General features: G+C 42.3%; 3 protein-coding genes across 4 annotated transcripts; all 3 read left to right on the top strand.

Annotated features, from left to right (window-relative positions):
• Positions 1-4,052: 4,052 nt before the first annotated feature.
• LOC115581354 (tripartite motif-containing protein 16-like) lies at positions 4,053-6,924 on the top strand. Its single transcript, XM_030416379.1, has one exon. It carries the CDS (start codon positions 4,053-4,055, stop codon positions 5,718-5,720), a length of 1,668 nt encoding a protein of 555 aa, XP_030272239.1. The 3' UTR covers positions 5,721-6,924.
• A 5,763-nt stretch (positions 6,925-12,687) lies between these two features.
• Positions 12,688-16,404, top strand: LOC115581374 (sulfotransferase 2B1-like). 2 transcript variants are annotated; one of them, XM_030416412.1, is made up of 7 exons: positions 12,688-12,861; positions 13,383-13,579; positions 13,703-13,829; positions 13,961-14,055; positions 15,767-15,895; positions 15,940-15,944; positions 16,125-16,404. In XM_030416412.1, the coding sequence occupies exons 1-7, from the start codon at positions 12,729-12,731 to the stop codon at positions 16,177-16,179; spliced, it is 741 nt and encodes a 246-aa protein (XP_030272272.1). In that variant the 5' UTR covers positions 12,688-12,728; the 3' UTR covers positions 16,180-16,404. The 2 variants fall into 2 exon arrangements, with proteins under 2 accessions (XP_030272272.1, XP_030272271.1); XM_030416411.1 differs by having other exon boundaries at positions 15,767-15,944.
• A 4,336-nt stretch (positions 16,405-20,740) lies between these two features.
• Positions 20,741-22,518, top strand: LOC115581349 (tripartite motif-containing protein 16-like). Its single transcript, XM_030416374.1, has one exon. It carries the CDS (start codon positions 20,741-20,743, stop codon positions 22,412-22,414), a length of 1,674 nt encoding a protein of 557 aa, XP_030272234.1. The 3' UTR covers positions 22,415-22,518.
• Positions 22,519-23,287: the final 769 nt, after the last annotated feature.

The following is a 23,287-nucleotide window of genomic DNA, read 5'->3' as shown; positions in this document are numbered from 1 at the left end:
AGGCTTCTTGAGTTTTAACTTACTGGTGGAGAGCTGCAGGTTCTAAACTATGTGTGTGAGTGTCCTTATACTGTTGTTAAGGACACGTGTGGGTCGTTGGTCCAATCGGCCTTCATGTGTGTTGTTAAGAGGTCGTCCATACAAAAACGCTCTTTAGTGTAAACGCCAATGTTTCGTATCGTTCTGGCCGATCGTCCACATGGATCCTATGAAGGCACTTTTTTGAAACCAGGTCTCAGGATGGAAAAATCTGAAAACGCCGCCCTGGCATTTTTGTATGGACGGCGAATCTGCATACTTTACGAAACGATGACGCCATCGCCCCACCCCTCGACCTCTAGCCTTCGACCTCTGAACCCTGTGATGTCTCATGACAACAACAACAACAACAACAATGATTACTGCTTGTGTTTGTGTTTCTTGCAACTTACTTGTCTTGTAGTCGAGTGTGAGTCGCAGCAGCAGTTCGACCTCATTAACAGTCCACACAAAAGATTCTGGTTTCCTTGCTCTAGTGAGGTGTCTGCACAGTTACACATTCAGAGCTAAGCTTTAATAGTTTGTTTTCCCTTACTGTGAGGTAAGAAATGTGGCTGTGTGTTGTTTACATGTTCAGGGGCCATGTAGACAGTAGTCAGCTCTGTGTGTGTGTTAAGGTTTAGCTGGAGGACAGGCCCGTATGGAGCACTAACACTGAATTTATCTCTCGTGCCAGTTGTTTAGAGCTGACTTAATGTATACATTTCCATATAAGCATGGAGAGACAATCCTGTCCACTTTAGGCTGCAAGCGCCAAGGAGTGACCTCAGCAGAGTTAGATAATGTACAGAAGAAGGAGGCAGGTCAACTTCTCTGTCTACTATTGGATAGATAGACCCTCAATCCACCAAAGTGACCAATTAGAGGTAGGAAGGGGCGAGTGAATAGACTTTAAAAAAGGCTTGCAGAAGCAGAGAAGGGGGTGGTACTTGGTAGATCTCCGAGATCGAAGGCTCGATAGGATTCTGATAGAGCAGAGGGCAAGCATTGGGCAGAACTTTGTTATAGATTTGAGAACACCAGGTAGCGGCCGCCTGGTTCGGATGCAGGCTTGAGATCTGTTTCAATAAAGATTGCCCCATCATTCCACCCAGCCTGGCCTCCGCAGATTCATTTATGAACATACTACACGGAAAAGATGCACACTAATGTTATACACTCAAAAGTATGTTGAACGATAGCACACATGTTGAGTATGTAGTGTATAGTATGAAATTTCAGACGCAACCTTTGTATACAGCGTGCAAGCTTTATGCGCATGCTCAGTCTCTTCATCTCAGTTTTTTGGTGAATTTCGAGCGCCACCTTTAGGCCTGGAATATGTCGTTTTCAGTGGATCCTACTGGACGCAAATATTCTTGAAATGATGCAGAGGAAGACGGAGGGAAAAAAGATTGTTTTGGTACGTGTGGACTCAGAGGCCGTCCACACAGAAACACTCTTTAGTGTAAACGCACATGTATTGCATCGTTTTGGCCGATCGTCTGCACAGATCCTGAAAACGCACTTTTTTGAAACTAGGTCTCAGGTTGGAAAAAATCAGAAAACGCAGCCCTCACGTTTTTGTGTGGACAGCGAACCCGCAAACTTTTCGCAACGATGACGCCATCAACCCACCCCTCGACCTCTAGCCTTCGACCTCTGAACCCCGCGACGTCTCATGACAACAACAACAACGGCGTACTTCATGCTTGTGTTGGTGTTTTCTGCAACTTACTCTCCTTGTAGTCGAGTGTGAGTCGCAGCAGCAGTTCGACCTCATTAACGGTCCACACAAACGAATCTGGTTTCGTTGCAGTAGCCATTTTTGTCTTCTTCTTGTTGTGCTCGGTTTCTCCGTCTACTGTCTGTTTGTTTACAGCGCGCAAGCTTAATGCACATGCTCCGTCTCTTCTTCTTCGTTTTTGGTGAATTTCAATCACCACCTATAGGCTGGAATATGAACTACAGCGTTTTGAGTTTTCAGTGGATTCATCTGGACACAAATACTCTTGAAACGATGCCGGAGGAAAAACGATTGTTTTGGTACATGTGGACCTACGTCCAGGTGAGCCCCGGTGTGAATGGCTGTTAAGCTGTCTGAGGAGAGATATCAGTGCAAGATTGTCTCCCCAGTGCTGGAAAGGAGTAAGGTTTAAGTGATGAAGTCTCAAGTCTCACCAATTGCTCCTAAGGAATTTTAGGAGAAACAAATGAGAAATGTTTGAGACCAAAAAAGACGACGACGAGACTGAGATGAGAACTTTCATTGAGCTCCTGAGCAGTGAGCAGTAAAACTTTCCTCTGGGTGATGATGTTGTTAAGTTTTGCTTCATCTAAAAACTGCAACATGTAAACATTTCCTGACTAATAGAAAAACAAAAGATCATTTTAATAAAATAGATTCAAAGATATAAATTACTGAATGACTTTAAAACAAGATATTTCATCTCATCTCTCCAAAATCTAAGATATTAAATCTTGGTGAGCTCAGACGTTTTTCTGCTCGTCATCTTGTTTGATAGAGTGAATACACAGATGTTGAATTTGTACAGTAGGTACTACTCAGGAAAATGTAGAAATATATAATGTATCTTTCTAATTGTCTAAGCTGGTGAGGCACTGGGCTAACTACGATTCTCAGCTGGATTGGATAAAGATGGAAATGGACATGGTGGCTCCCTCCAGAACCAAACAGGCTCTTTCTCAGATTAAAGTGGTTGAGGGGAAAAAATCCATTCTGAAGAACTCTCAGTGGTCTGAGGTGCAAAAGGTTGATGGGAAATCACAATACAAGCAGGAACATTCTTCCATATGGGATAACCCACGTATCGTGATGGGTAAACACTCATTTTGTTGGGATCCTTGGCAGAGGAATGGTATATGTGTGATTGATGATCTATATAAGTCATATCAGGAGCTGGTAGATCAATTTCTTTTGGAGGGAAGGGGTGAATTATGGAAATATCTACAACTAAGGAGCAGCGTGTGAAGTGTGTTCCCACTTAACAGAAGTATAGAGGAATCTAATATGTTGATCTGCCAAGTACAATGCATAGAGCTTCAATATTATACAAAAATATAATAGAATTACAAAGTGTGAATACAGAGAATCTTACATTAATATGGCAAAGAGATTTAGAATGTGAAATAAGTAAAGAGAAATGGCATCATATAGTTTCCAGGGTTGGTTGGGCCACTAGAGATATTAGAAGCAGATTTACTCATTACAGAATCACACATAGATATTACTACACTCCTGTGAAGCTTTTTAGAACGGGCTTAGTAGAAGACACAAGGTGTTGGAAGTGTTCGGGCCTTTTGGGAATGTCCTGTGGTGTTACCTTTCTGGAAAGAAGTATTAAGGAAACTGGGAGATTGGTTGGGACACTGGATACAGGAGTCTCCACTGTTCTGTCTCCTGGGAGAAAGCACACTTTTGCCACAAGGAGTCAACAAAGGACAGCATGCACTAATAACTGCAGGCCTCATCACTGCAGCGAGGCTGATACTGAGGAACTGGAAGAGCTCATGTTCATGTATGTAACAAAAGAAATGAACTCGTTATCACGGGACAACAGAGGACATAAAATGAATGAATGCATGGCCCTTTAGGGCTTCCGTAGATCACTCCCAACTGTCAGTCAGCTGTTTATCTGAAATATCAGCAAAGCCTGAGGAGCCAAGAAACATTTTACAACTACAAACTTTGATGTTTTCAAGTGTGGAGCAGGTTTTAACTGAGGCTCTGTTGTAAAAGAGGGAACAAAGTTCAGATTGACAGAGCTGCTCCTCGTCCTGGAGTGACTCACAGCTCCATCAGCCCTCCCTCTTCTTCCTCCTCTCACACAGCAGCTCCACTCTGTCACTATATTTCCTTGTTCCCTCCCCTTCATATCTACAGTCTGTGGATGGGCGTAACTGAGCTGACAGACCTCATTCGCTGCACAAACACACGTGTTCAGATCAGAGCTCAGACTAGTTTCAGTTATCAGGAAGTGAAGCTCAGACGGTCGTTGACACTGAGAGGTGAAATGGAGCAGAAAGCAGTTCAGCTGGACCGAGAGACTTTCTCTTGTTCCATCTGTTTGGATCTACTGAAGGATCCGGTGGCTACTCCCTGTGGACACAGCTACTGCAAGAACTGTATTAAAGACCACTGGGACACAGAGGATGAGAAGGGGATCCACAGCTGCCCTCAGTGCAGGAAGAGCTTCACACCGAGGCCTGAGCTGCTGAAAAACACCATGTTAGCAGTTTTAGTGGAGGAGCTGAAGAAGACTGGACTCCAAGCTGCTCCTGCTGATCTCTGCTATGCTGGACCTGAAGATGTGGCCTGTGATGTCTGCACTGGGAGGAAACTGAGAGCTGTCAAGTCCTGTTTGGTCTGTTTGGTTTCTTTCTGTGAGAAACACCTCCAGCCTCATTATACTGTGGCTCAATTCAAGAAACACAAGCTGGTGGAGCCGTCAGAGAAGCTCCAGGAGAACATCTGCTCTCGTCACGATGAGGTGATGAAGATGTTCTGTCGTACTGATCAGCAGTGTATCTGTTATCTCTGCCCTGTGGACGAACATAAAGGCCACGACACAGTGTCAGCTGCAGCAGAGAGGACTGAGAGGCAGAGAGAGCTGGAGGGGAGTCGACACAACATCCAGCAGAGAATCCAGGACAGAGAGGAAGATGTGAAGCTGCTTCAACAGGAGGTGGAGGCCATCAATGGCTCTGCTGATAAAGCAGTGGAGCACAGTGAGAAGATCTTCACCCAGCTGATCCGTCTCATGGAGGAAAGACGCTCTGATGTGAAGCAGCAGGTCAGATCCCAGCAGGAAACTGAAGTGAGTCGAGTCAAAGAGCTTCAGGAGAAGCTGGAGCAGGAGATCACTGAGCTGAAGAGGAAAGACGCTGAGCTGAAGAAGCTCTCACACACAGAGGATCACAACCAGTTTCTACACAACTACCCCTCACTGTCAGCACTCAGTGAGTCTACACACTCATCCAGCATCAAGATCCGTCCTCTCAAGTACTTTGAGGATGTGACAGCAGCTGTGTCAGAGCTCAGAGACAAACTACAGGACGTCCTGAGAGAGACATGGACCAACATCTCACTGACAGTGACTCAAGTGGATGTTTTACTGTCAAACCCACAACCAGAGCCCGAGACCAGAGCTGACTTCTTAAGATATTCACGTGAAATCACACTGGATCCAAACACAGCAAACACATATCTGTTATTATCTAAAGGGAACAGAAAAGCAACATACACGAGTCAACAACAGTCTTATTCTAGTCACCCAGACAGATTCACTGACTGGTATCAGGTCCTGAGTAGAGAGAGTCTGACTGGACGTTGTTACTGGGAGGTGGAGAGGAGAGGAGTAGTTTATGTAGCAGTCGCATACAAGAATATCAGCAGAGCAGGGCTCTCAGATGAAAGTGGATTTGGATACAATGACAAATCTTGGATGTTAGATTGTTCCACAATCAGTTATAACTTTTTTCACAACAAAGTCCAAACTCCCGTCTCAGGTCCTCAGTCCTCCAGAGTTGGAGTGTACCTGGATCACAGTGCAGGTATTCTGTCCTTCTACAGCGTCTCTGACACCATGACTCTCCTCCACAGAGTCCAGACCACATTCACTCAGCCTCTCTATGCTGGAGTTTGGGTTTATGACTCTGCTGAGTTCAGTAAACTCAAATAGACTGAAGTCATTTCAGGGTCAGTGGGTTAAATTGTGTGTTTCATTCCTTCAGACTTGTTGTGTTTCCATCATTGTTGCTGAGAGCTGATTGTTGTGGCATTTCTTCACTGCACACAGATCAACCTGTCAATCAAACATTGTGGGCGGTACTTTGCCGCCTTCTTGTTGTTGTGTAAATGTTGGACTTTCTTCAGGCGGCGCTCCTTCCTGTGTCTGTTCAGCCACGGAGGCTCTCGCTGCTCCTGATGACTTCACTTCACATGATCATAATCAATAAGGAGATGCTTCATTATTTGCTTGTACATAGCTGAGATTCTGCTCCAACACACTGATTGTGTGGATGAAGTGAATCTGATCATGAAATCACTGAACAAGAGTGCTTTAACAGACTTTACTGATATGTTTAATATACAAGTTATTAAAGGGTGTTTGTCCTTCACTGTTTTATGTTGTCATATTTCTTCCACAAGGAAACTTCTCACTTGTAAATATTCATAAAAGTCTGATTTCGGTAGGTTATATAGTTTTGATAAGTTCTCTAAAGTCTCTATTCCTTTATCTGTAACTATCTGATTATATCAGTCAAGCCTTTACTTAAACAGTTTTTAAAAGTTTTGTCATTCAAAGTTGGTTTAAATTCTCTGTCCATCACAATCTGTCTCATAAATATCAGATCCTTTTGAATATCCTTTGGTTTTGTAACTTTTACTCAGGCCATTATTGTGTTTCTTGTACATGTGTTCTCAGTTTTTCGGGTGTCATTGATAGTTATTTTAGCAGATATATACATATTCCAATATTTACCCATTTGTTGAATTTCAATTTCTTTCCACTTTGCTACTGAGGAGTTACATAACCAGACGGTGAGCGGTTTGACTAGAGCAGCGTAGTAATAATTCATTAAATTTGGGAGAGCGAGTCCTCCGTGTAGTTTGGCTGTTTTTAGCTTCTTAAGTTTCATACGAGGTTTTCTTTCTCCACAAATAAGTGTATAAATCATTTTAACAGTTTTTTATCGGTATGTAAATTGGCAAATTTTGAAAGAGGAATAAAAATCTTGGTAAAATGTTTGTTTCCATAATCTCAATTCTCTCTGTTATTGTTGGTGGGATCAGTTTCCATTTTTGTAAGTCTTGTTTAATTTGACTCTCCAAAGCCCCAAAATTATATTGATGAAGCTGATTAAAGTCAAATTGTCACCCCGCAGTATCTCCATTTATTGTGTTGCCATTTTAGGTTATATGTAGATCTGATAGTTTGTGATATTGACTGCCCAACTATCATTGCTTCTGATTTACCCATATTTAGTTTATAGTCAGACGTTGCACTGTATTGTGTTATTTCCTCCATAACTACCTCCAGGGATTGTGATATATTAGTTAGGTAGAGGATCAAATCATCCACATATATATTGCTAATTTGTGCTCTTCTTGTCCCAATAACAGTCCTTGTATTTTACAGTTTTGTCTCATTCTCTCTGCAAATGGTTCCATGGCCAAAATATAAATCAGTGGGGAGAGAGGGTCTCCCTGCCTTGTTCCCCGAAAAATACTGAAAGAATCTGATATTATACCATTTACTCGTATTCATGTCTTAGTTCTATTAAATATCATTTTTAACCAGCTGATAAATGCATCATTAAATTTACATATTTGACACACCTCAAATATAAAAGACCAAATGCTTTTTCTGCGTCTAGCGTTAAGATAATCATTTGTTGTTTTGTCTTTAAAGAGTTTTCTATTATATTCAAGGTTCTTCTGACGTTTATCCCCCAGAGTTCTATTGGGGACAAAACCTGACTGATCAGGATTTATAATGTTAGGAATAATGGATTTAAGTCATGTTGCAAGAACTGAAGTGAGTGATTTATGATCTACATTTAATAAAGATATTGGGCGATATGAGGCACAATCTGTTAGTTCTTTACCTTCTTTATGAATTAATGTGATAACAGCAGAATTCCAAGTATCTGCATATTGTCTGTTCTCCAGAGCCAGTTAAAGGTTTTACATAGCAGAGGTCCTAATAAAGCTTGAAATACTTTGTACAACTCATTTGTGGATCCATCACTTCCTGGACATTTCTCATTTTTTTTGTCTTTTTTATAATATCATACAATTCTGTCTCTGTTATTGACTTAATTAAATGATTATTTTGATCTTCCGTTACTTCTGGCAGAGTCATAGGTGTAGAATTGCGTATGGACGTGTCCACACCAATATTAAGGATGAAGGGAAATAAATGTGCCTCATGCGGCACACAAAGGGTTAAATCCTTTCCCACTTCAGCACCGCCTCCCAAATACGTCTTTGAGACAGGTCTGTGTTCTGATTGGCTGAGCTCCCTGTAGGCTCCTCCTCCTCCTGCAGGCTGTTGAAGGTGTTTCACTTGCAGACTTTGCAGAGTTGATGAGAGGAGGTCGACACTGTTCTCATGCAACACATGTCTGAGGATGTCGGGTAAGAAAAGAAAGGTGGAAGATATTAGAAGCTATTTCACCAAACAAAGTGTAAGTCACCTGAGGAAAATAGTCCCCCCTCGGCCTAATGAATACTACTGATCTCCTTGGAGGTTTGAGTCGTGCTGTGTCACTGCTCATAGCATCACTATTTTATTGATCAGGTGACAGAGGAACCCCGGACAGGTTGTAGCTCATATAGGGAAGATTCAGGGCTACAGGTAAATTTGACATGGTGCTATACTAAATGTTTTACTGCATATGTTTGACTGCTTATGTACAGCAGGTAATGCATCGTACAAACTTAATGTCAGGCTGGCATCATGTGTTATTTTCACACTTAAATTGTTTTTTGTCTCTTCCGTGTAATTTTCATCTATAAAATCAAACTGTGCCATTTTTTTTGCCAAGTTTTTACTCTTTCAAATGATCAACCATCTACAGAACTTTTCAGTACTTTCTGCTTCTTCTTCTTCTCATCATCATTATCATCACTTGTTATTGGTATTAATAATATTGTTTAAAGTGAGCCTCTTATCGTTTAACAGAAAAATACATCATACAAACAGCAAGTTTTGCATTCTTGTCAGTCTGATGGCAAGTTATCTGTCAAACTAACCAAAAGCTTCTTATTGATCATTATAAAGTTTCAGGGCGTTCCTGTAACCATGGTAACTGACGGTGCCAGAGGGGGGAGACGCTAAAGCCGTTTACACAGATACACTGCAGACAAAGTCCAGACTATAGTTGTTATTTCACACATGTAGCACACAACAGGAGACTCTCCATGTCAGACGAATTCTCATGTGTTGACTAAACTCAAAAACTAATTGGTAAAGTAGCAGCGCGACGAGTCCTTGCTAGCTAAGCAGCTAAACTTTAGCGCTGCTCTGTGTTTAGATCCCGCCCTGTGTGGGTCACTACCAGAGATGGACAGAGTACTCGACCCCAGTACTTGAGTAAGAGTACAAATACTACTGGTCAAAATTTACTCCGTTACAAGTAAAAGTAGCTCAGTCGACATGTTACTCGAGTAAGAGTAAAAAAGTACTTGCTTTTAAAAGTACTTAAGTATCCAAAAGTACATGCTTTTAATTTACTTTAAGTAAGAGTAAGAGTACATTTCTTATTTTTCACATCAATTAATTACTATAATTTTTTCTAAATGAATTTAAGGAGCTTTTAACTCTTGTTTCTGAGAATGAACTCTTTGAAACCACCTGCACTGATGTGCTTGCTTTTAGAACCACAATGTTATATAAAGCCTGCAGAAACACCTATAAAAACAGATACAATGAATGGGATCACAGGAGGACAGCAGATGTTGCAGATGCAGATTTTTATTAACAATCATTAAAACTGTAACCAAATGAACCTGCACCGTCCAACTGACTCTCTATCATTTAGCTAAGTTGGGAACTGGAACCCCCTCAGAGACCAATGTTGTCCCCAGACCACTGGTTGAGAATCACTGCTTTACAACAAACTACATCTGATGCAGCCATTATCGCGGTTTTGTGTTGACAAACGCAGTCGAGAGCGTGGCTACTTTGGTGGTATCCTTATGGGGAGGGATGACGTATTTCAGCTTTTACGTAGATCCCAGTGGAGAGCGTGCACTGTGATAGGTTTCCTTCTTTGACAAACACAGCTTGTGTCCAATAGTATTTTAGAAAAAAAAAAAAAAAAAAAGAGCAGACCTGAAAGTCACGAGTACTTTTCAGCCTTCCTAGAAATTAACTCGAGTAAAAGTAAAAATATTTGTCTTGGAAATGTATTCAAGTAAGAGTAATAAGTACCAAAGAAATCTAATACTCAAGTAAAGTACAAATCCTCTGGATATGTACTTAAGTACAGTACTCAAGTAAATTTACTCCGTTACTGTCCACCACTGGTCACTACACTGTCATTGGTCAGGCACGCACACGCTGTTAACGATACCATTGGCTGTAGAGTGTGACAATCTGTCAAAGATCAGCCACAGGTTCTCCTCTGATCTACATCAATCTCATAAGTCGCCTCTGTGAAGTTTGAATGACGGAAATCTGTCATAGCGACGGAGAACTTTAATCCATGCAAATGATAACTTGGATTGATGCTGCCTCTTACCACTAAGTTGCATCTTTGCTCCGATTCATTCAATTACCGTTCTAAAAATAGACCTGCAGACCTCACCTGGCAGTATCGTTATCTTCCTCCTGTCATCTGAAAATGTCCCGCGATTTCCACCGGAACATCAGGTAACTTCCTGCGTGCAGTTTCAAAATAAAAGCTGTCCGGTGTGTTAATATGTTTAACATGATGCTGTTCGGGGCTTCTTCTGTTTTTTCCTCTCAGAAATTTTTACTGAGGTCCGGACCTCGGTGACCTCATAGCTGGCTACGGCCCTGAGTGCAGGGGCACTTTAACGTTAGCATCAAAATCGCTATTTTTAAAACAGTAAGAAGGCTCGACACAACGTGAAACTTTGCTGGTAGTATCACCAGGGTCTCTACACATGAACACGAGCATTGAGAACATTGTTTGTGTACGCAGAGTTTACTAAAAAGAAGGTTTTTGGACAACTCACGTTAGCAGTAGCACCTCCGGCGCGCCGCCGTCCTGGCAGACAAAAAGTGTGTCTGTCAGGACGGGGATGGGGATCCCAGTGAGCAGGCACTAAACCAAAAGTTAGCTGGCTCAGTTGGTGGAAGTGTGCTTATTTTAGATGCAAATCCAGGCATGTCATACGTCTTCAGATAATAATCAGAGAGCTTATACATCAGCTGATTTGCAATGTTTTACCTCGTTTTACTGGTTCAAGGACCAAAGTGTCACAGAAAGGCTAAAATGAGAATCTAAATGACTAAGCAAATCAAATAGCTGATAGGAAAAGGAAAAGCAGCAGGTAAATGGAAATGCATCGTAAATATTAAAATCTTAAAGAGAGAGTGCACAGAAAGAAAACTGTTATGCTGCAGGCTAACATTGCCAGGGTTAATGTCTTAGCTAACAGTAGTTTGTTGGCTTCAAAGCTTGTGAATAAACATGCAGGGCCTTTCAGTTATAACTTGTCATGAACAAGTAAACGTTTGGGTCGCACAAATACATTTCTTTTTCATATAGTTACCTGTTGTTCAAGTAAAACATGAGAAATGAGCGTAAATACGCATCACGTATGACTTGTTGTTGACTAAAACTTGACTAAAACATCTAGACTAAAACTATGAAGGACTAAGATCAGTAAAATGTGCAGAACTAATGAAGCTTTTACGTCTACAGGTTAAGACTAAAATAGCTGCCAAAATGAATAATGCAGTATATAAGCACCACTGTTACAGACAAAACACTCTAAATAAAAAAGAAAATTCAGCATCCACGCTATTGTGACTATCCATCACTTTGCTTTATTTTAAGCACTTACCTTTATCTTAGATCTTTAGTGAGGGTGTGTCATTTTTGACCTGGAGGACAAGACAGAGCAGAATGTGAAGACAACAGGAGGGTTAACCTGACATATGTGTTTTACCAGTAGAGTGACAGACACCATATATAACCTAAATGTAAAGACAATACGGTTGTGTTGTAGTCAAGACCACACCAACCGTGACCAACACATTACCGAGACCAGAGAGTACCGAGACCAAGACTAGGCCAAGACATTTGGAAGTCGAGACTGAGACGCGGACACGTGCCTTCAAATATAAACCTTCATATATAGTACATGCAGACAAAATCATTCAATATCCTTTTGACATGAAAAGTCAATTTAAAAGTCAGTATAAACCGACGGGGCCTGTGTTCATCTACATTCTGCAAGTGTGAATGGGCACTAGAAGAAATTCAACCTATAATTTTAATATTTACAATACCGGTATTGTAAATAGTAAAATCTTAAAGAGAGAGTGCACAGAAAGAAAACTGTTATGCTGCAGGCTAACATTGCCAGGGTTAATGTCTTAGCTAACAGTAGTTTGTTGGCTTCAAAGCTTGTGAATAAACATGCAGGGCCTTTCAGTTATAACTTGTCATGAACAAGTAAACGTTTGGGTCGCACAAATAAATGTCTTTTTCATATAGTTACCTGTTGTTCAAGTAAAACATGAGAAATGTGTGTAAATCACGTATGATTTGTTGTTGACTAAATCTTGACTGAAATGTTAAATCTAGACTGAAACTATGAAGGACTAAGTTCACTAAAATCTGACAGAACTAATGACGCTTTTATGTCTACAGGTTAAGACTAAAATAGCTGCTGAAATGAATAATGCAGTATACAAGTGCTGTTGTTACAGACAAAACACTCTAAATAAAAAAGATCATTTAGTGTCCAGGCTAATTGTGACTTTCTATCACTTCGCTTTATTTCTTTAGTGAGGGTGGGTCATTTTTTAACCAGAGGACAACGGGCGTATACAGAATGTGGAGGGTTAACCTGTCATACATGTTCTACCAGTAAAGTGACAGAGAGCCGACACCCAAAGACAATACAGTGAATAAAGCTCCACTGCTGCCTGCACCGGTCTGATACTAACTACAGGGAATCTGCTAGATGTTCTCTCTGAACTATGACTGAAGCAGAGTTATACACTGTGTACAAGGGAATCTATCTCCTCAAAGAATTTCCACAGATTTCCAAATACTTTGAGGAGTTTTCTTTTCGGCCAGATGATATCATCATCTCAACATATCCCAAGTCAGGTACGTATTTGAACTGTTTTCCAAATGTTTGTGTATTTCAGGATTTGGGAATACCGTTAAACATGAACTACAATGTGTGTTTGTTTTTTAAAATACATGTCTTAATGTAGTGTTATTTCACATTACCCTTCATGAGTATTTAACCAACACTCGTGCATTTCTAACTGAAGGTGTATTTAATGGGAGGAGTTAAAGGCAATATGAGCACTCCACTAAAAACCTGTGAATGAATGGAATACCATTAAACATGAACTAGTGTGTTTTTAAAAAAAATACATGTGTCTTAATGCTGTCAAACAGACTCAAGACTCACTTGTTCAGACTTCACCTCGACCCCTCATAGCATGAAATGTGAATACAAGACAGAATACTTGAATCGAACAAAGGCGCACAACACCTAATTTGTTGTTTTGTTCTAATTTGATTTGGAATGATTTATTCACTGTTGGACTGTTGAAAGTCTGCAGGAGGCTGAAATGATAAACTAATAAGTCAAAGAAATTCTCCTGTCCTGCTCTCAGGTACCACATGGTCACAAGAGATTGTCCCTCTGATAGTCAATGGAGGAGATCCCACCTGTCTCCAGTCTCCTAACTGGGATCGTGTTCCCTGGCTGGAGGATCACCCAAACTTTGAAGAGAGGCCATCTCCACGAATAATTGCTACACATATACAGTACAACATGATGCCACCATCTTTCTTCAAAGTGAAGCCAAGGGTAAATCTGGCATAAAGTTTGTCAATGATTATTATCATCAACATTCTTTTCATTGATGCACATTCTACCTTTGGTGCCATACAAACAGCCATGTTAATGATGAATGTGACAACATCATTCCAGGTCATCAATGTCATGAGAAACCCCAAAGATGTGTTCACATCTACCATTCACTATCATGAGAAGGCCTCCTATCATGTCAGCCCAGGTCCACAGAACGAGTTTCTCCACAAGTTCCTCGATGGAAAAGGTTGTTCTCAAACTCATTCCAAGAAATGTGCTTTTTATCATAACACACAGTAAAGTAAGTGACAGTAACTTGAACTGCATTTCACTGATGGATGGATTATTGGAGTGTTTGTGATTTTCTTTCTCTTCTAGTTGCCTATGGCTCATGGTTTGATCATGTGAAGAGCTGGCTGAATGCTGAGGATAAAGAGCACATGATGCACATCTCCTATGAAGAGATGATAATGGTGAGACATTTAACAGTGTGCAGTAGCCTAGAGGTTAGAGACGCAACGTGTGGCTGGAGGGTTGGCGGTTCAAATCCCCAGACAGACAGGACTAATGTGGTTGGAGAAGGCAGTGCTTGCCCCTCCCTCATTACCACTGCTGAGGTGCCCTTGAGCAAAAAAGCCGTTAACCACAATTGATCCAGTGGAGCTGCTCAGCGGCCAGAAGATCAGACTGTGGTTGAGCTCTGATTCTCCACTTGTCCAACAGTTAAGTCCTTTTCCTTTGACTTGTTCTGCCTGAGTGTCTGCATCTGGGTTTTCGGGTCCTACTGCAGAAATGTTGTCCTGCTGATGGTGCAAGACAAAAGGTCTCTGGGGTCAAGGAATTTACAAATTATCCTCTGAGGACAATAGCCGTGTTGCCATGAAACATTTGTAAGAATATCACATGAGACATTTTACGAAAACTGCAAAATCCCCATAAAGTTTGTTTGTTGGCTTGAAGTGGATTTGGTCTTTTGTGAATCAGAGTTAATGCACAAATTGTTTAATGGAAACAGATTCACTGAATAAACTGTGACGTAGCGAACATTCAGCTCCCATGACTGATCAGCTGTTCACATCCACGCACCACGTAGCCTACACCGTGTCATGCTCTGACAAAATGAAGCTTTATGAAGCTAGTTCATTCGCTCGAAACAGTTTATGGTAACACACTGGATTCACATTTTGATTTTTTGGATTTTTTGCAAATTTTCAAAAGTTTGCTTAAAATTTGCTTGGTATTTTATGGAAACATGGCTGTATATGTCTGTATATTTCAGTGCATTACTTGTTGAGATATATTTCCACCTGAACCAATGTACCAACATCCTGGGAACGGACATTGAGATGGTGATATCTTACAAGTACCTGGGAGTTCACCTGAACAATAAGCTGGACTGATCACACTGTAGCAACATATAAGAAAGGTCAGAGCAGACGCTCAGGTCCTTTGGAGTGCAGGGGGCACTCCTGACTACTTCCTCCAACTCTGTGGTGGCATCAGCCATTCTCTACAGAGTAGTCTGCTGGAGCAGCAGCATCTCAGAAGCAGGAAGGAAGAGAATGGATGGAATTATGAGGAAGGCCAGCTCCATCCTGGGATGCCCTCTTGACCCAGTGCAGGTGATGGGAGGTGGGATGATGGATAAGCTGTCATGGCTGCTGGTGAAGGAGTCTCCCCCCCTGCAGGTCACTATCACAGCACTGGGCAGCTCATTCACTGATAGGCTGATACACCGTGAGTGTGTGAAGGAGAGGTATCACAGGTCCTTCCTACCTGCTGCTGACAGACTGTACAACCAGCACTGCTCCCAACAGACATCACATGTGCACTATATCATAAAATAACTCATTTCTCCGTTGTTTTTTTTTGCACTAACTGGACAATTTTTCATACCCAGATTTATTATTTATTCAACAACACACTGCCACACTGCTTATAAATACACAGTGTAAAACATTATTTATTTACAATATATATGAGTCTATTTATATTTCTTACTTTTTTATTGTATTGTTTATTTTTTACTATTATCATTGTTTATTACAATACTACTGTCCTTTGAAGAAATTTCCCCATTTGTGGGACAAATAAAGGAAATTCTGATTCTGATTCTAAACATATTTAAACAATTCCAACATCACAAGAATACACACATGGTGTGTGTGTGTCTGTTTATTGCAGGACCTGAAGGACTCTGTGTCCAGAATCGCTCAGTTCTTGGAGATACCTTTGGACGATGAGGTGATCGAGAAGATAGCAGACCGATGTCTTTTCAAGAACATGAAGACGAACAGCTCAAACTTCTCTTTGGTTCCTCTTGAAATTGATGACATGTCTAAGTCTGAATTTATGAGGAAAGGTGAGATTCAACAGATGATTCATACAGTATACAGTCCCGTTTAATTTCCACTGTTATTGGGGGCAAAGTATAGAGCCAAACACACTATCTTTATGAAATTTCATGTAAGCTGTACCCTAAAATGGAGCCACACGTCATTTCTTCAGTTGCACGATGATCATCCTGCATGTTGTGTTTCAGGAATTGCCGGAGATTGGAAAAACCAACTAACCGTGGCAGAAGCAGAGTACTTTGATGCAGTTTACAAAGACCAAATGAATGATGTCAAATACAAATTTGTATGGGATTAAGACAGAACTCATGAATGTCATTCCACCATACAATGATGCACAGAAACCTGTAAAGATGATGCAGTTGGTTGTTGTTCACTGAGATGTTCTGTCTGATTCTTGAGGTTTGTGGAAGCAGAAGATGATCTGAATACTAACAATGAAATTACATTAAAACCAACAATTTTCTGGTAAGTTCTCCTATTGTCCTTCAATGTTTTATCAATGTCTTGCTTTCTCTAAAGCAAGATGTTAAACATAAACATATATTTTCATCAATTCCCATCACTTTGGCAAATCATTCCAACTTTGGAACAATGTTTGAGCAGAAACTAGTTAGGAATTAATACATACAGAAGGGGTATGATCACTGGCAATTTGTAATTGCAACACTAATGTCAGCTGGTGGTACATGATTGGCTGATGTTCCCAATGAACTATGGACAAAACACAAATATGATGCAGGATTGATGAAAACTTCAGCACCATTGGTTGTCACATCTTAGTCAGTCTTAGTGATTACAGACCTTGTAAAGCTCAATACCCACTGAATCCAGAACTTATTGAAGGGATAACTCCATTATTTGGTTATTCTGCCGTGTCCAGACTCACCATGTCGTACTCCTATCTTCCCAGTAAAATAGACTCCACAGGAAAATCTACCTACAACTTGCTGATTTGTCCGAGATTTAAAAGCAGTGAATGACGCTGTACATGCCAGAGCACTGGTGGTTCTGTTTCCCCACACAATTCTGTCTCAGGTACCTCATGAAAGCAAGTACTTCTCAGTTGTAGATGTAGCAAATGCTTTTTTCAGTATACCCAGTCCCGCCCTGAGTAATTTGGTGCCCCAGGCAAAATCTTAGCCGGCGCCCTCTTTGCATCGCAGTCAAAATACTCACACAGAAACTGCATATATATATTCAAGATTTTATTTGTTTTAAGTCACACCAAATAAAAACTGAGGAAAGAAACAAGTGATAAAAATACAATATAAATAAGACATTGTGCAAACATATTATCTCTCAGCCTCAGAGTGCCGTCTCTCACTTATCTATCGTCAGCTGCTTTGCAAAACGACCTCCATCTCCTTCCATGTAGCCATGTGGGTATTGTGCTCCTGGCTATCCTCATGAACCTTCAGCAAGTGGCTTGCATTGTTCCAGTCCTTTAGTCCTTCTTTATTAAGTCTGTAGTCTTTTGGAGAAAACATTTGGCAGCAGAAGCAGTGCAAGCTATCATTTCTGTTTGAGTACATCAGCCAGCTTCTTTTGATTTGTTCAGCATTGACTAAGACTCTGTTACAAAAGTCATGCTGACACTCTCCCATCTTTTTATTTGAACTGGTCCTCTGTGAACTAACTCTCATCTCACTTTGTCAGTGAGAAGAGATGTCCAGTCAGCCTTTAGTCCTGATGCTGTGTCACTCTGCTGTGCTGAGGTAGAGGACAGGAGCACCTGATGCTGTATCACTCTGCTGTGCTGAGGTAGAGGACAGGAGCACCTGATGCTGTGTCACTCTGCTGTGCTGAGGTAGAGGACAGGAGCACCTGATGCTGTGTCTCTCTGCTGTGCTGAGGTAGAGGACAGGAGCACCTGATGCTGTGTCACTCTGCTGTGCTGAGGTAGAGGACAGGAGCACCTGATGCTGTGTCTCTCTGCTGTACTGAGGTAGAGGACAGGAGCACCTGATGCTGTGTCTCTCTGCTGTGCTGAGGTAGAGGACAGGAGCACCTGATGCTGTGTCACTCTGCTGTGCTGAGGTAGAGGACAGGAGCACCTGATGCTGTGTCACTCTGCTGTGCTGAGGTAGAGGACAGGAGCACCTGATGCTGTGTCACTCTGCTGTGCTGAGGTAGAGGACAGGAGCACCTGATGCTGTGTCTCTCTGCTGTGCTGAGGTAGAGGACAGGAGCACCTGATGCTGTGTCTCTCTGCTGTGCTGAGGTAGAGGACAGGAGCACCTGATGCTGTGTCTCTCTGCTGTGCTGAGGTAGAGGACAGGAGCACCTGATGCTGTGTCACTCTGCTGTGCTGAGGTAGAGGACAGGAGCACCTGATGCTGTGTCTCTCTGCTGTGCTGAGGTAGAGGACAGGAGCACCTGATGCTGTGTCTCTCTGCTGTGCTGAGGTAGAGGACAGGAGCACCTGATGCTGTGTCTCTCTGCTGTGCTGAGGTAGAGGACAGGAGCACCTGATGCTGTGTCTCTCTGCTGTGCTGAGGTAGAGGACAGGAGCACCTGATGCTGTGTCACTCTGCTGTGCTGAGGTAGAGGACAGGAGCACCTGATGCTGTGTCACTGGGCTGCTGGTGGTGAAATATGTTAAATGCATCTGAAGAGAGAAGAGAGTATATGTGACCACTGCATGTTACATTTTAATCAAAAATAATAAAAAAACAGATTGGTGTGTGCCATACATAAGACTAATATAGACCAATAATGGAAATGTGATGAGATTCATTCAACTTTATTGTCATTGAAAAGCAATACAGTCTAACCAGAATACAAGTGCAGTGTTTATATTTCACCTGTGAATGATATGTGAAAGCTAAGGTGTGGAGTATTAACAGTAATACACTCTAACTGCACTTTAACACTGATGTAACTTTAACAAACATAAACTGTGACACAATAAACCAAAGGTTTACAACTACACTATTACAAAGGGGATGGAAAACTAACAGCATTTAACTGACATACAAGCAGGAAAGACACCTGTAATAACACCTGAACAGGTCTAACGTTAACTTTCCAAACGTTCCTGATGAATTTAAGGTGGAGTAACATTAACACACGTCGACTCAGCTATTTATTGATTATTAAACGATGCTGCTATCGTCCGAAGTAAGCTAGCAGGCTAACACTCTGCTCCAACAACGATCATTGAACTATTAATTTAATTCACTTCATCACATTGACGTTACTGTATCTGTATCTTCTTCACGTCTTCCTCTTCTTTCCTTCTTTTCCTTCACTGGGTGCCGGATGGTTTCAGTCTTTTGGACCTTGTGGTTCTGCTACAGTATCAGTAAATCTCTCTCTTGGTCTTGGGGTCTCAGTCCGGTCAGATTCAGGCAGCTCGCCTCTCGACCCCCCTCACAGAGGACAGGTACAGTGCAGAGAACCGGGAACCAGAAAAAAGGCCTCTCCGTTAAATAATAGTCCTTGCCATATATATATATATATACATATATATATGTATATATACTGTATATATCCTCATATTTAAAATTTTTATCACCATACATTTTTTCTCCCCCTGTTTTCGGTGCCCCCCGCCAGTGGCGTGCACAGACTTTTTGAAGGGCAGGGGCGGAAAGAAGGGCACTTTAGCTGCGTTTTGGCTCCCACGAGGGCAGTTTATCATGTTTTAACCAGCCAAGGGGGCAGTTTAGTGTGTTTTGCCAACCAGGAGGGCACTTTAGCGCGCGTTTTTCAACAATTGGCCCCCTCCCGCACATCACTGCCCCCCGTGGATGACAGCGCCCATAGCATTTCACTATACTGCCTATGCCCAGGGCCGGCTCTGAGCACACGACTGGCTCTACCAATGAGACGGAATTATCTGGCACAGGAGTTGAGTCAGAGCCTTCTTTTATTGTGAGGTTGATTAGCTGGAGATAGAAACCAGGTGTGCCTCACTGCACTTGCGAAAGTAGGTCAACTCCGCCTCCGCCACCCTCCAGCACTGCAGGTGAAACAGTGGAGACAAGCAGAAAAAAACAAAGTGCACAACAAAACATAACCAAAGATTAAATCAAACACAACCCAGGCCATGACACAAAACATTGTTTCCAACCGTTTTCTCACTCTTAATGGTGATTGATTAGATTTATCAGACAGGGTGGAGTGGCAGGGTCACAGCAGCAGGTGGACTTCAATAAGGACACGGTGGTTCATTTAATTTAACATGTGAGCTAGTTGTAATATTAAAAGTAGGCCTAGTGAATACTACTGATCTCCTTGGAGGTTTGAGTCGTGTTGTGTCACTGCTCATAGCATCACTATTTTATTGATCAGGTGACAGAGGAACCCCGGACAGGTTGTAGCTCATATAGGGAAGATTCAGGGCTGCAGGTAAATTTGACATGGTGCTATACTAAATGTTTTACTGCATATGTTTGACTGCTTATGTACAGCAGGTAATGCATCGTACAAAGTTAATGTCAGGCTGGCATCATGTGTTATTTCATTAGTGTGCTGCATCAGGGAGAGGCCAGGTGGAGTTACAGGTGAGACCTCAACATAGTAAAACAACAAAGTTCAGATTGACAGAGCTGCTCCTCGTCCTGGAGTGACTCACAGCTCCATCAGCCCTCCCTCTTCTTCCTCCTCTCACACAGCAGCTCCACTCTGTCACTATATTTCCTTGTTCCCTCCCCTTCATATCTACAGTCTGTGGATGGGCGTAACTGAGCTGACAGACCTCATTCGCTGCACAAACACACGTGTTCAGATCAGAGCTCAGACTAGTTTCAGTTATCAGGAAGTGAAGCTCAGACGGTCGTTGACACTGAGAGGTGAAATGGAGCAGAAAGCAGTTCAGCTGGACCGAGAGACTTTCTCTTGTTCCATCTGTTTGGATCTACTGAAGGATCCGGTGACTACTCCCTGTGGACACAGCTACTGCAAGAACTGTATTAAAGACCACTGGGACACAGAGGATGAGAAGGGGATCCACAGCTGCCCTCAGTGCAGGAAGAGCTTCACACCGAGGCCTGAGCTGCTGAAAAACACCATGTTAGCAGTTTTAGTGGAGGAGCTGAAGAAGACTGGACTCCAAGCTGCTCCTGCTGATCTCTGCTATGCTGGACCTGAAGATGTGGCCTGTGATGTCTGCACTGGGAGGAAACTGAGAGCTCTCAAGTCCTGTTTGTTCTGTCTGTTGTCTTTCTGTGAGAAACACCTCCAGCCTCACATTGAAATCCCTGCCTATGGAAAACACAAGCTGGTGGAGCCGTCAGAGAAGCTCCAGGAGAACATCTGCTCTCGTCACGATGAGGTGATGAAGATGTTCTGTCGTACTGATCAGCAGTGTATCTGTTATCTCTGCTCTGTGGACGAACATAAAGGCCACGACACAGTGTCAGCTGCAGCAGAGAGGACTGAGAGGCAGAGAGAGCTGGAGGGGAGTCGACACAACATCCAGCAGAGAATCCAGGACAGAGAGGAAGATGTGAAGCTGCTTCAACAGGAGGTGGAGGCCATCAATGGCTCTGCTGATAAAGCAGTGGAGCACAGTGAGAAGATCTTCACCCAGCTGATCCGTCTCATGGAGGAAAGACGCTCTGATGTGAAGCAGCAGGTCAGATCCCAGCAGGAAACTGAAGTGAGTCGAGTCAAAGAGCTTCAGGAGAAGCTGGAGCAGGAGATCACTGAGCTGAAGAGGAAAGACGCTGAGCTGAAGAAGCTCTCACACACAGAGGATCACAACCAGTTTCTACACAACTACCCCTCACTGTCAGCACTCAGTGAGTCTACACACTCATCCAGCATCAAGATCCGTCCTCTCAAGTACTTTGAGGATGTGACAGCAGCTGTGTCAGAGCTCAGAGACAAACTACAGGACGTCCTGAGAGAGACATGGACCAACATCTCACTGACAGTGACTCAAGTGGATGTTTTACTGTCAAACCCACAACCAGAGCCCGAGACCAGAGCTGACTTCTTAAGATATTCACGTGAAATCACACTGGATCCAAACACAGCAAACAGATGGCTGTTATTATCTGAGGGGAACAGAAAAGCAACAAGAGTGAGTCAACAACAGTCTTATTCTAGTCACCCAGACAGATTCACTAACTGGTTTCAGGTCCTGAGTAGAGAGAGTCTGACTGGACGTTGTTACTGGGAGGTGGAGTGGAGAGGGGAAGTTGATGTAGCAGTCGCATACAAGAATATCAGCAGAGCAGGGAGCTCAGAGGAATGTTTATTTGGTAACAATGACAAATCTTGGATGTTATATTGTTCCACAAACAGTTATAACTTTTATCACAACAGTGTTGAAACTCCCGTCTCAGGTCCTCGGTCCTCCAGAGTTGGAGTGTACCTGGATCACAGTGCAGGTATTCTGTCCTTCTACAGCGTCTCTGACACCATGACTCTCCTCCACAGAGTCCAGACCACATTCACTCAGCCTCTCTATGCTGGAGTTTGTGTTTGGTCTGAATCCACTGCTGTGTTCAGTAAACTGAAATAGACTGAAGTCATTTCAGGGTCAGTGGGTTAAATTGTGTGTTTCATTCCTTCAGACTTGTTGTGTTTCCATCATTGTTGCTGAGAGCTGGTTGTTGTGGCATTTCTTCACTGCACACAGATCAACCTGTCAATCAAACATTGTGGGCGGTACTTTGCCGCCTTCTTGTTGTTGTGTAAATGTTGGACTTTCTTCAGGCGGCGCTCCTTCCTGTGTCTGTTCAGCCACGGAGGCTCTCGCTGCTCCTGATGACTTCACTTCACATGATCATAATCAATAAGGAGATGCTTCATTATTTGCTTGTACATAGCTGAGATTCTGCTCCAACACACTGATTGTGTGGATGAAGTCAATCTGATCATGAAATCACTGAACAAGAGTGCTTTAACAGACTTTACTGACGGGACGTGTGAACAAACTGAAGCTTTAAATCATGAATAAACAAACATGAACAAAGTCTTTTCTCCTCGTCTTCATTCAGGGTTTCATACAGAGCTGACGGAGAACATGTCAAACTAATATGAGAGTTCATTAGCTGAAGTTTGGCTGCAGTTCCTGTATTTTACTCCAGTATTTCCATTTTCTGTTCTGTTGTACTTCCACTCCACTACATTCTGCCAACAATGTAAAAAGAAATATATACAACAAAAATATACAAAATAAAGCAATCTTACAAGGCAGCATGTGATGAATAAAGAAAACATTGGAAAATATTATCATATTGAACGTAAACAACCAACGTAGCCTTTGTTAGCACTGATAGCTGTCAGGCTAGCTTTGTTAGCACTGATAGCTGTCAGGCTAGCTTTGTTAGCACTCATTGTTTTAAAAGTGTGTTGTGATGTTGTAACTCATTGCTGGTTAGCAGCAGCAGCT

This window comes from Sparus aurata, chromosome 5 (genome assembly GCF_900880675.1).
Source record: "Sparus aurata chromosome 5, fSpaAur1.1, whole genome shotgun sequence".
NCBI lineage: Eukaryota > Metazoa > Chordata > Actinopteri > Spariformes > Sparidae > Sparus > Sparus aurata.
This window is presented reverse-complemented; position numbering and strand designations above follow the sequence as displayed.

Excerpts from the sequence above, each read along its gene's own strand:
- LOC115581354 (XM_030416379.1), top strand. The coding sequence starts at position 4,053 with ATGGAGCAGAAAGCAGTTCAGCTGGACCGAGAGACTTTCTCTTGTTCC.
- LOC115581374 (XM_030416411.1), top strand. The coding sequence starts at position 12,729 with ATGACTGAAGCAGAGTTATACACTGTGTACAAGGGAATCTATCTCCTC. Across the intron at positions 14,056-15,766 it reads CCTATGAAGAGATGATAATG|GACCTGAAGGACTCTGTGTC; the intron begins GTGAGACATTTA and ends TGTTTATTGCAG. Across the intron at positions 15,945-16,124 it reads GTCTGAATTTATGAGGAAAG|GAATTGCCGGAGATTGGAAA; the intron begins GTGAGATTCAAC and ends GTTGTGTTTCAG.
- LOC115581349 (XM_030416374.1), top strand. The coding sequence starts at position 20,741 with ATGGAGCAGAAAGCAGTTCAGCTGGACCGAGAGACTTTCTCTTGTTCC.